Source organism: Orycteropus afer, unplaced genomic scaffold (assembly GCF_000298275.1).
Source record: "Orycteropus afer afer isolate SDZICR_OR568_19922 unplaced genomic scaffold, OryAfe1.0 scaffold00107, whole genome shotgun sequence".
Taxonomy (NCBI): Eukaryota; Metazoa; Chordata; class Mammalia; order Tubulidentata; family Orycteropodidae; genus Orycteropus; species Orycteropus afer.
Window position 1 is genome coordinate 5,960,734 of NW_006921694.1, and position 13,387 is coordinate 5,974,120.

Genomic DNA, 13,387 nt, shown 5'->3' on the forward strand with positions numbered 1-13,387 from the left:
TTTTCAAGGAGTCTTCAAGGAGATTTAATACAAGCTCTAGGAACATTATTTTTCACAGGTCCCATTAGAACATCCACTAACAAAAAAAGGGACTTACTGCTTAGTTCCACATGGTGTTAAAAAATCCCATCACCTCTGTCATCTATTTTATACCATGTTGATGGTATTCTTTTCCTTCTATCATTGCACCTGCCGTAGAATGCCTGCATACCTTTCTTTTAGAATTTTGTGCTAGGAAGTGCTTTGTTTCCTTGTATTCTTTCTCCTTTCCAATAACTATCACTGTAACTGGTCTTCCTTCCTGAAATTCATCTGCTATAGGAGTCAGGCCTGATCTCAGTAACTATGCTAATCCATTATGACCAGTAATATTTCTGCCTTCTATCTCTTACTCCTTATTTTCCATTTCTATTTTATTGCTTCATCATACATGTTTTAGTTATAAGCAGCACTGAACACACACACACACACACACACCAGTGTCAGCAATGTATGGTATAAATATAATTATAATTTCTTAAAGGACTTTTTGGAAGAGCTGAAGCTGGTGATGAGAGTGGGTATATATACTAATTACACATGAAAAAAATAATGAATAGAGAGATATGCAAACTTTATTTCTGAGATCCTGAATGAGCCTAAGTAATCAGAATGACAGTCAGAAATTATATCATGGACCATTTCAGAAATTAGAGGACACCACAATTCAGTTTCTAAAAGCCAAGCATAGCTGGCTCATTGGGAAAAGTCATTGGAAACTATATTCATTAGAATTTCCTCAAAAGTTCTGCCTCCTTTGACTACCAGCAGCAACCACAGACAGTTTGTCATATGTTATTGTTGGTGTTGTTGTTATATGCCGTCGAGTTGTCTCTGACTCATAGAAACCCCTCCTTGCATTTCCAAGGTGGTATTACTACGGAAGTAGATCACCCAATCTTCCTTCTAAGGAGTAGCTGGTGGATTTGAACCTCCAACCTTCTGGTTAGCAGTCAATTGCCTTAGGCACTATGCCACCAGAGCTCCCTTTTCTTATATAGTTACCTACTTATTCATTCAGTCAGTCAATTAGTCAACAAAGATATAATAAGAGTCAACTATGTGTCAGGCAAGGAGCCTGGTGATGTAGGGATTAAGTGCTCATCTACTAACCCAAAGGTCAACAGTTCAAGCCTACCAACCACTCTCCATGGGGGAAAGATGTGGCAATCTGCTTCTATAAAGGTTCACAGCCTTGGAAACTCTATGGGGCAGTTCTACACTATCCTGCAGGGTCACTCTGACTCGGAATCAGCTTGACAGCAATGAGTTTGGCTTGGTTTTTGGTTATGTGTCACATAAGCTTGATAGTAGGAAAACCATGTGAGGTAAACCAGTCACAGTCCTGCATCCTTGGAGCTTACAATCTGAGTATCCAAGGTGATATTTGTTACAAATCACATGTTGGATATATCTTAACTTAATTAAATTGAAAAATAGAATTCTGAAAATCCTTAGCATGCTCATTTCTGAAATAAGAATGATGGCTTTATGGTGACAGTTATGTAAACTTTTTCACCTGTGTGTGTATATATATATATATAAAATAAACGTAAGTGGCAAAATAAAGGGGTGAGAAAATTGATTTTGTGACTAACAATGAGTTATTGATATCAACCAATAATGTACACATATAGTCCCAACAACCTAATAATGATAGAATATACTACTTGCTAGTTCTTATAACCCAAGAAAAATCAGAGGTTTTTCTAACACCTGGAGCCAAAATATCCTAAAAACAAAACTGTTTAAAATTCAGATCAATATCTTCCTTATTGCAGTCCAAACTCCATAACCAAATTCCAGGTAATTCATAAGAGACTCCTGCCATGAAATAACTCATTTACCATGAAGAAAAACAGTCTTTCTTTTTCTCAGTCATTTTGATGAAATTTAGGCCAAGTTGAATGTCAGCATTTTCCTAGGTTATTGCCATTTCCCTATTTGTTTCTGTCAAAAGGGCTGGTAGGCTTTAGGAAAAATGTGAACCCACAAAATTATGTAAGATGTCAGGGTCCAAGTATACAAGGCTACCCTTTATGAAAATTTATTAAAAATATGCAAGTGTGTTTGCTTTTCAACAATGTCAGCAATGTGTGGTATGAATATGATTTCTTCCAGGACTTTTTGGAAGAGCTGAAGCTGGTGGTGAGAGGCTCGCTGATCCAGGTGGCCAGCCTACAAGATTGCTTCCTGCAGCAGAGTGAGCCACTGGCCACCTCAAGCACAGGTATGGGGTCCATGGCAGTTTGTACACCTTCCACAACACAGACTAACTCCAAAGCCCCAAAATGGGCTGGGTTTCATCACCAAAATGTGGCTGTCAGCAGAATAGCCCAATAGAATGTATTTGTTGGCTATATGGGTATGTTCCCTGGAAAACTCTTTCAACTTTGTTGCATGTTTGGAAATCTTTATGACAAAATGTTAGAAAAATTAAAAAAAAAAAATCAAGCTCTGCTCTTGTTCTGAAGTCCAGAGAAAAGAACATTTTCATTGCACTTGGAGTCCGTGAGGGGAGTAAACAGTTAGCCACTTGGCTGCTAACCTAGTTGGAGGTTCAAGTCTACCCAAAGGTACCTTGAAAGAAAGACATAGTAGTCTACTTCCCAAAAATTAGCCATTGAAAGCCCTCTGGAGCACAGCTCTCCTTTGACATGTGGGGTTGCCATGAGTTGGAGTTGGCTCGATGAGATTCGGTTATAACTGTTTTGATTTTTATAACTGGCACGAATTTGGACTCATTAGCCAGTGGCATCATTAACAGAATAATTATTTTTCAGGTGAATTAGACAAATGACCCCAAGTTAAATTCAGATGCCCTAGATTTTTTTTTTTTTTTAATCATCTTGTCATGATGATTCTCTAGAGAATTATTCTTGAGTCACTGTAGAAATGCCTGTCACTGGTTGGATGCCCATTATGTACTGTTATTCCTACAGGGGACTTTAATCGGCAGTTCTTAGGGCAAATGGCACAACTGAACCACCTACTGGCAGAGGTAAAGGATCTTCTGAGACAGCAGGTAAAAAACAGGACGTATTACTGGAAAACCCTTGTTTTATCAGAGCAGCCCTTCATACCAACTGGTGGAGCAGAGTTGCAGTCCTCAGAGGCAACGATAAGAACTTGATCCAGACCTCAGACAGCCCCACACATCCACCACCCCAGGGCTCTGCTAGAAGGCACTGGACATGGAGGACAAGCTTGTGATAAACACATCAAAGGCTACTTCCAGCTCTACTCTAGGAAGTGTTTCATGGATAGCTACACACGTATTCTTTTATTTCTGATGAGATCGGGTGTGTTCAGGGTGGCATGGATCTAGACTGTATTCTTTTATTTCTGGATAATATGTCAGGTAGTCCTTTTCAACCTTTTTTATTCCCCCTTCCCATTTCTAAAGGTCAAGGAAACATCATTTTTGCGAAACACCATAGCTGAATGCCAGGCTTGTGGTAAGTGCATTTCTAATAACTGATTCATTTTGAGTCAGATGAGTGGGCACAGACTGATGAAGAGCCTGGAGTGAGGCTGCATTGATTGTGGTTTCTGGAGGGTCAGCACAGAGCAGGAGGGAAGGGAAGAGAAGTTCATTGGGAACACAAATTTTATTTAGTATCAGGTATATTTTTCTAGTTGTAAATAAGTCTATGAACTATTTTTTTTCTAGGTCCTCTCAGCGTTCAGTCTCCAACCACAAACACAGTGGTGCCCCCTGCACCACCAGCACCCCCTACATACTCAACACTCCCAGTGCGCCGATGTGACTCAAACTCATGTTTCCGAGGTGTCCGATGTACAGACACAAGGGATGGCTTTCAGTGTGGGCCCTGTCCCGTGGGCTACACAGGAAATGGAATCATCTGTTCTGACATTGATGAGGTAAAAGTTAAATTAGTCAGGTAGGGTTGCCTAAATATCTTCCACAAAACCAAAACCAAACTCACTGCCATTGAGTCAGATCTGACTCATAGCAACCCCCCTTGGGTTTCCGAGGCAGTATCACCATGGAAGTAGATTACCCAACCTTCATTCCGAGTATCTTCCACACCATACCAAAAAAAAAACAAACCCACTGCCATTGAGTCAATTCCAATTCATGGAGACCCCCATTGGGTTTCCAAGGCAGTAAATCTTTTCAGAAGTAAATTGCCCAGTCTTGCTTCTGCAGAGTGACTGGTGGGTTTGAACTACCAACCTTCTGGTTAGCAGTCAGATGCCTTAGGCACTGTGCTACCAGAGCTCCTTTCACACCATACAGCTTATGAAAAAAGAAACAGAGTTGACAATACAGGTATGACTTGAGCTGTCATGCAAGCAACATAAAAATTACTTCTGTACATACCATGAGAAACAGTGAGCAGTTGTTGTTGTTACATGTCATCAAGTTGGTTCCAACTCAGAGTGACCTTGTGTACAACAAAACAAAACACTGCCCAGTCCTATGCTATCCTCACAAATTGTTGCTACATTTGTGCTCATCCTTGCAGCCACTGTGTCAATCAATCTCATTGAAAGTTTTCCTCTTTTTCGCTTGATATTCTTCTCCAGGGACTCATCCCTCCTGATAAAATATCCAAAGTACCTGAAACCAAGTCTCACAATCATTGCTTCTAAGGAGAATTCTTGCTGTACTCCTTCCAAGACAAATATGTTTATTCTTCTGGCAATCCATGGTATATTCAGTATTCTTCACCAATGCCATAATTCAAAGGCATCAATTCTTCAGTCTTCTTTATTCATTGTTCAGCTTCCACATGCATATGAAGCAACTAAAAATATGACTTGGGTCAAGCACACCTTAGTCCTCAAAGTGCCATCTTGAAAGAGGTCTTTTGCAGCAGATTTGCCCTATGCAATAATACATCATTTGATTTCTTGACTGCTGCTTTCATGAACATTCATTGTGGATCCAAGTAAAATTAAATCTTTGACAGCTTCAATCTTCTATCCATTTATCATGATGTTGCTTATTCGTGCAGTTGTGAGAATCGTTGTTTTCTTTGTGTTGAGGTGTAATCCATACTGAAGGCTGTGGTCTTTCTTCTTCATCAGTAAGTGCTTCAAATCTTTTTCACTTTCATCAACAAGATTGTGTCATCTACATATCACAGATTGTAAATGAATCTTCCCCCAATCCTGATGCTACATTCTTCTTCATATAGTCCAGTTTCTCAGATTACTTGTTGAGCATATAGATTAAATAAGTATGGTGAAAGGATACAACCCTGATGCACACCTTTCCTGATTTTAAACCGTACAGTATCCCTTGTTTTGTTTGAAAGACTGCCTCTCGGTCTGTGTACAGGTTCCTCATAAGCACAATTAAGTGTTCTGGAATTCTCATTCTTTGCAATGTTATGCATAATTTGTTATGATCCACATAATTCAATGTCTTTGCATAGTCAATAGAACACAGGTAAACATCTTTCTGGTATTCTTTGCTTTCAGCCAAAATCCATCTGATATCCCTCATTCCACGTCCTCTTCTGAATCTGGCTTGAATTTCCTGCAGTTCCTTGTCAAGGTACTGCTGCAACTGTCTTTGAATTACCTTCAGCAAAACTTTACTTGCATGTGATATTAATTATATTGTTTGATAATTTCTGCATTTTGGTGGACCGCCTTTCTTTGAAATGGGCACAGATATGGTTCTCTTCCCTTCAGTTGGCCAGGTAGCTGTCTTCCAAATTTTTTGGCTTAGTGAGCACCCCCAGCATTGCATCCATTTGTTGAAACGTCTTGGTGGCTATTCCGTCAATTCTGGGAGCCTTGTTTCTTGCCAATGCCTTCAGTGTGGCTTCACTTTCTTCCTTTAGTACCATAAGTTCTTGATCACATTGACCAATTTTTTTAGTACAGTGACTCTGTGTATTCCTTCCATCTTCTCTGGAGTCTTCCTACATTGTTCAATGGTTTGCCCATAGATTCCTTCACTATTGCAACTCAAGCCTTGAATATATTCTTCAGTTCTTTCAGCTTGAGAAATGCTAAGTGTGTTCTTCCCTTTTGTTTTCTAACTCCAGCTCTTTGCACATTTCATTATAATACTTTACTTTGTCTTCTTGAGTCGCCCTTTGAAATCTTCTGTTCAGCTCTTTCACTTCATCATTTCTTCCATTCACTTTAGCTACTCTACGTTCAAAAGCAAGTTTCAGAGTGTCTTCTGACATTCATTTTGGTCTTTTCTTTCTTCCCTGTGAGCAGTGGGAGGAAGGAAGCATGAAATGCAGGTCGGGAGATCTCTGTGTTTCCAACTGTTCTACTGGTCCAGGTTGAGAGGATGTTAAGATTTCTGCATTGCACTATAACATCTGCACTGATTACTTCTCTGTGTACAGTCTGTGTTACAGTTTTGCTCTTTCTATGCCTTTGCAAATGTGAAAAGGAGAGGAACCTGTCAGAAGGGTATATTTCAAGAGTTCCAACTGATTTCTTCAATCTTCTTAAAACAGAGGTGCAGTGGGGAATCTCACACCAGCAAGACATCTTGTGTGTGTGTGTGTGTGTGTGTATGTGTGCGTTGGGGGTGAGGGGAGGTTGTATAAACCTGTGACTAAACAAAACTGCCCAGTGATGGAAACAAAGTCACATATACAGCAAGTACAGGCTGTTTGACTGACTGGCAGAGCCTCGGAAAGAGACTTTTGCAAGACACATGGTTAAGTCAGCCAATCAGCCAGTCCCAAAGCAGCCTCCACAGTAGGTAGCATGACTGCCACCAGAATGTCTATTTCCCTTCCCACTTATCCAGAAGAACGGTAGGAGAAATAGAGGTGAGAGGAGAATGCAGGGAGCTTAGGTACACACTGACACTGACAGGAACCTTGTGCTCCTGGCAATACTTGGCTGATTATTTCCTCCAGCCAGTATATAATTAAGATAGTCTCTAGCAATCCCTCAATTGGAGAAACATCTGTCCACATTTCACAGCACTGCATCTGGTTTTTATCTGTGAGCTGGAATTTTCCTCTTTTTGAAAGGTCGAGAAATGGTCATGTTTTTTACATTAGTTGAGGTGGTAAAAAAAAAAAAAAAGAAGAAGAAGAAGAAGAAAATGGAGTATCATAAGCATTCTTCTAGTCTCCAAGAACCTTGGAATAGCCAAGGACTTCATAGGACATTAACATAAGGGTGAATGCTGATGGATCAAATCTTATTGAAGAAACAACTTCCTTGCTTTATTTTCTCAAGGCCTTTTCATTTGAGTAGTTGGTTTGGTAATGCCTTTGGATACACCTAACAGACAATTAGCATGTGGTTTAGGAGCACTGTCTTTTCACAGAGATTTTAAAATTCAATTAGAATATCAAATCTAGAGGTAAAGTAGATAGTATTAGAATCCTTACAATGTGATTGTACCATTATTCTGTTATACAACAAAGCCTACTAATAACCTAGAGTGCGTGGGTCAGGGATTAAATGCACAACTCTGCAACTGGAAACATTTATTCTCTTTTCTCATCTTTTCCACGAAAAACATAATTAAATAGAGTAATAAGCATATTCAAATAGGTGAATGAGTTTGAAATTGTGTTACTCATGTGGCTAAAGACTTTGAACGTTTTTTGTCCCCAGTGCAAATACCATCCCTGCTACCCAGGCGTACGCTGTGTGAACTTGTCTCCTGGCTTCAGATGTGATGCCTGCCCAGTGGGATTCACAGGGTCCATGGTGCAGGGTGTTGGAATCACTTTTGCCAAGTCAAACAAGCAGGTGGGCTGAAGTTATGGTTTTCCTCTTCTTCTTTTTTTTTTTTTTAAATCTTAATTATCAACAGAATAATTTTGGTTGATTTTGACCTCTTCTAGTATAACCTTTTATTTACTTGAGTAATCGATGCCATATTGAATGTCAAATTGGGCAATTTTTTCAACTCATTTATGAACATAGTGTATCTATTCATAAATCTAGATGGGAGGAAGCTGTTAAGTTGGAATAATAGTGTATTACTAGAAAAACAATGGATAGTGAATAGGTGGCATAATTTCAACCTTATTTTGTTGATAGCCATTGAACATGTTGTTCTATAGAATAACTTGAGAATCAGGAAAAGAAATAAAAGCTTTGCAAAATTAGATCACTTTTGTAGAGTCATTGTTGCCAATCAGTAGCTGTTTTAGAGATGAAAGGATTTCAAGAGTAGAAATAATACCCCGAGGAAATCTACCTTTATTCTTATATAAGCTATAAATTGCCATAAAGCACTTGAATACCTTATGACAGTCTCCATTTATTTCCAAATGTTCTACTAGATCCTGGCCGTTATTTAACTGACTGACTGTGAAATTCTTTTCGATGTTTTCCACTTTTAAAAATAGCTGGTCTATAAATATATTTTACTACCTTAGGGAAATTATTAGCTTTGAAGAAGGGCAGGGGTTCATTATTTCCTAGCTGCCTATCAACAGAGTCTAGAGGGCATCGTCTTTTGACTAAAAGAGGGACACAAGCTAGACATACAGGAATGACAAGAACCCATTAGGGTAACGACCCAAAGTTTTTCTTTGTCTCCTCTAAAGACAAAATCTCTGAGACTAAACCAAGGAAAACAGACAAAATGAAATAAAGGTGCTAGTAATAGCGCTTCCCAATGGATTTCCAGCAACATGGCAAACTGAACTGAAGTAGTGGAGAGCTGCCTTGCCTTTAACAACAGATTTTAACGTATTGCCAAGAGCAAGAGAAATAGAAGGAACTGTGTAGGTTCCATAAACAAAGAGAGAACTCAAAGCCAAAGCTATGAGGGGACACTGATCCCACAGCAGCTCATGGGAAGTGGAAGCTGATTGCAGATCCTACAAATGGGGAGCTGGGGTTTTAACAGCTATGTGAATTCAGATGTTGTAGCCTTGGACTTTTAGAAAGACCTAAGACCCCTGAGTAAAATGAGGAGCCTCAAAAAGCTATCCTATTGAAAATTCATAGGGAAAGAAAGTAGACTAGAGGTTTCCAGGGGCTGGGAGGGGGGACAATGAAGAGTTATTGCTTAATGAGTGAGTATACAGTTTATATTTGGGGTGATGAAAAAGTTTTAGAAATAGATGGTGGTGATAGTTGCACACATTGTGAGCGAAATTAATGCTACTGAATGAATATTTTAAATGGCATATTTTGTTATATATATATATATATATATATATATATCCACAATGTTTAAAAAATAAAGCTTCCCTATCCATTAAAACAAAACTAGAAAAACATTACTAGCCCCAAGAAACAACAAGGAAGCTTGACTTCAGCTTTGGGACATGGTTGACAAAAATGAAAATTGTCGCAATAAATCAAAGCTGCAAGTATGTACCACATAGAGTTGGGAGATCCAAATCTATGTTACTCATATGATGCAGAAACACAGCCAAAAAGTTAACACAAAAACCAACCCTGGAGTAGTAAAATTCCCAGGGCTCTGGCTAAAGCCAAAGCCATACCAGTTTGTGAGGGTACTTTAAAATGCAAGACCAGCGGAATGTCCACAGGCAAATGTCCAAAAACGATAAGCTCATAAATAAAAATGGCACTTGACTGCTAACCAGGAGGCTGGCGGTTCAAACCCACCAGCCACTCCTCGGAAGGAAGGTTGGGCAATCCTACTTCCGTAGTGATAACTGCCTCGGAAACCCAAGGAGGGGTTGCTAGGAGTCCGGGCCAACTCTATGGCAAATAACAACAACAAACAACAACAACAGTTTATATGAATAAACTACCATGATGAGACATGATAAATATAAAGTAAGTTAAAATGGAAAAGAGATAAAGGAGTGCATAGCTACTGTTTTGGTCCTCTAGTGCTGCTATAATAGAAATACCACAAATGAATGGCTTTAGCAAGCAGGGATTTATTCTCTTACAGTTTAGGAATCTAGAAGTCCGAGCTCAAAGAGCCAGCTCTAGGGGCTGGGTGAAGGCTGCTTGACCTTGGGCTTTAGCTCTGCCTCGTGGTCCTCGCTCACTGAAGCTGGAGGCTTCTTTTAATTCAGACAGCTGCTGGCTGCTGAAGGTAACAAACCCAAGATCGACAAATAAAATGGCACAGTCCGAAAATTATCAAGCAACATGGCAGACCACTAGTTCAAGTCCAGAAATAGTCTCAAGATTGGCAGGCACCATGGTAGGCCACTCACTGATGACTCAGCCAAATGCAGGATCCAGATGTGCCAAGAAGCTCAAGACCTTTCTCAAAGTGTCTTCTTATATACTGGAAGCAGACCACATCCCTAAGGCAGCTACTCAGCTGCTCACAGTAAATTCCACCATGGAGTTGATGGCCAGTCTCATCATGGGGAATAACTACGTCCAGCTGCCCAGCCACTCAAAACCAGGCCCAGACAAATTGGCACAAAACCTTAACTATCACCAAAAAAAAAAAAAAAAACTCACCACCATTGAGTAGGATCTGACCCATAACAACCTTTCCTTGGGTTTCCTAGGCAGTATCAGTATGGAAGTATATTTCCCAGTCTTCCTTCCAAGGAGTGGCTGGTGGGTTTGAACCACCAGCCTTCTAGTTAGCAGTCAAATGCCTTAGGCACTATGCCACCAGAGCTCCTTTAACTACCATAGCTACCACAGCTACCATAAAGCATAAAGCATTATGAAGAGGGGGAAAAAGAAAAAGGCAAGTTTTTAAAAATAGCCAAATGAAAAACTTTTACCTATTTCTCTCTATATATATTTCAATGGTATTTATGTATGTGGGAGCTCTGGTAGCGTACTGCCTAAGGCACTTGACTGCTAACCAGAAGGCTGGCGTTCAAACCCACTGGCCACTCCTCGGAAGCAAGGTTGGGCAATCTACTTCCGTAGTGATATCGCCTTGGAAACCCAAGAAGGGGTCGCTCTGAGTCCAGTCAGACTTGATGGCACACAAGAACAACATATATGTATGTGCATATATATATATATATATCCACAGAAATTTAAAATTCAATATATAAGCAAGGTAGATTAGACACAGCTAACAGAGAATTCATAAACTGGGAGATGAGTCTAAGGATATCATCCTGAATGCAGCACATATAAAGATAGGGAAAATGTGAATGAGGTGTTAATGAACAAGAGGTTAAGTGTCAATAAAAGATAATAAGAAATTCCAATACTTGTCTAATTGTAGTTCCAAAGAGAGAATAGAAAAAAATAGGACAAGATTGGGAAGCTGAGAATTTTCCAGAATTGAAGAAAGATAGGGATCCTCAGTTAGACAGAGTGCATTGAATCCCAAGCAGGATAAAGAAGTTTCTTGACTAAATGGTTGTGGGACAGATTAACTGTACAAGTTAGCTTTCTGAATGACTTTAATTACTATGTAAACAAGTATCATTTGAAATGGGATTGAGTAGTGATTGATACAAAAGCAGGGACATGGCTAAAACAATTGTTAGATTACCATTGTACCTGGAATTCTGTGTGTCTTCACTTCATACAAAAATATCACAACAAAAGATTGTTTATTTGCATTTCTATTTAAACAGAGTATCTCTTCAACTTTTCTGCACTAGGTCTGCACTGACATTGATGAATGTCGAAATGGAGCATGTGTTCTCAATTCTATCTGTATTAACACTTTGGTAAGTATTTCTCATAGTTACTATGCTCAAAGCACGATTAGTTACTAATACAGACGTATAGATCATAGCCCCAAAACACATATAGAATACATAAGCATAATATATTTAATTTACAGAATAAGGATAAAAGTTTGTTCTGAAACACAGTTTTTTATATGAGTAATTTATTTGTTCATATGCCAGTAATTTTATAAATACCAAATTTGTTCTTTATTTTACCATCAAAGTTGCAACATTGTGCTCTTAGATAAACACTTATTGAATAAAATGTCATTACCATCCTTAAAAAATATGAAAGCTAGTTCATTTGTATTAATAGCTCAGTATTCCAGAATAAGCATTTAACACCACAGGAGAAAGATGTGGCAGTCTCCTTCCACAAAGATTTACAGCCTTGGAAACCATGTGGTGCAGTTCTACTCTGTCCTAAAGGATTGCTATGAGTCAGAATCAACTCGACAGCAGTGGGTTTGATTTGGTTATATCATGTTCAAACGGTACTCTTCATTATCATTAAACTTTTCAGAAGTCATTCTTATTCGATTAAAATGCTTAGCACTTGGTGTTGGTTGCTGTCTGACTCATTGCAATCTCCTGTGTGCAGAGTACAACTGTTCCATAGGATTTTCCAGGCTGTGACCTTTTAGAAGCAGATTGTTAGACCTGTCTTCCAAGGTGTCTCTGGGTGGGTTCAAACCTCCAACCTTTTGGCTAGTAGTTGAGCACTTAACCACTTCCGCCACCTCGGAACTCTGCTTAGCATTTAGGAGGCCTATAATTTAAATATTCAGAAGTAGATTTTATGTCTGACAATTCCTGTCAACTGTTTGCAAGATGAAAGATGTAGCAAAATCAGCCATCAACAAAAGAACTGTTGATTCCATGTATAAGTCTGTTGCTAATTTACCATATGTCCCTGGGAATGTTATTTAATCTCCTGGTTCCTAGTTTCTTTGTACATAAAAGCACTTCACAAATATCAAGTCATTTAGTTTAATAGGCACAATAACTTTATGAATAGGCACTATTACTACCTCCATTTTATAAGTGAAGAAACGGGCACAGATAAATTAAGTAACTAGGCTAAAGTCACACATCTCATAAGACTTCCTGTCTGGCTGCAGAGGCTGTGTTCTTAGCCACCATAGTAGACTGCCTAGGAATATACAGGAATTTTTTGTCTTTGTTACTGCTTGGTGTAAATGATTAACACAATGAGTTAACCAAAAGGGTGATGATTCAAGTCTACCTAGATGTACCTCGGAAGAAAGGGCTAGTGGTCTACTTCTGAAAAATCAGCCATTGAAAACCCTGTGACACCCGGTTTTACTCTGACACACACGGGTCACTTTGAGCCAGAGGTCAACTCGAAGGCAACCGGGTTTTTTTTTTAATTGTTTCTCAATACAAAAGAAAGGAATTGCAATGAATGTAAAAAAGTTGGCAAATATAAATAGTTGATAAAAGCTACGTAGCTTTAGCATTTAGAGTCTTCCCTCAGAACTCTTTGGAAAATGGATGAGGTCTCTCCTGTGAGGCAGGATGACCACAGCCTGTCATGCAGGTAATGCACTGAACAACTGGAGGAGGCCCCATTCACACTGCAGTCTGTGGAGGGGCGGTGTACAACCTGCACAATTGCCTGCAGCAGTCCTAAAGGTGATTTCTAAACAGGCAGATAAGAAATTAAATGACTCTCATCTGAAAGTCCTGATATCATGCCCTCTGTTTTCATCCCTTCTCACAAAATTATTCAGCATAATTCAATGCCATGAACA

The 13,387-nt window shown here is 39.2% G+C and overlaps 1 protein-coding gene across 1 annotated transcript in view; it reads left to right on the plus strand.

The window, feature by feature from the left end:
* THBS4 (thrombospondin 4) overlaps positions 1 to 13,387 on the plus strand; it is a 71,351-nt gene that overhangs the window by 32,311 nt on the left and 25,653 nt on the right. The window contains exons 4-9 of the mRNA XM_007943462.2: positions 2,161 to 2,269; positions 2,982 to 3,064; positions 3,446 to 3,497; positions 3,713 to 3,924; positions 7,621 to 7,758; positions 11,541 to 11,609. Coding sequence (XP_007941653.1) covers positions 2,161 to 2,269; positions 2,982 to 3,064; positions 3,446 to 3,497; positions 3,713 to 3,924; positions 7,621 to 7,758; positions 11,541 to 11,609 — 663 coding nt within the window. The remainder of the gene's footprint in view (positions 1 to 2,160; positions 2,270 to 2,981; positions 3,065 to 3,445; positions 3,498 to 3,712; positions 3,925 to 7,620; positions 7,759 to 11,540; positions 11,610 to 13,387) is intronic.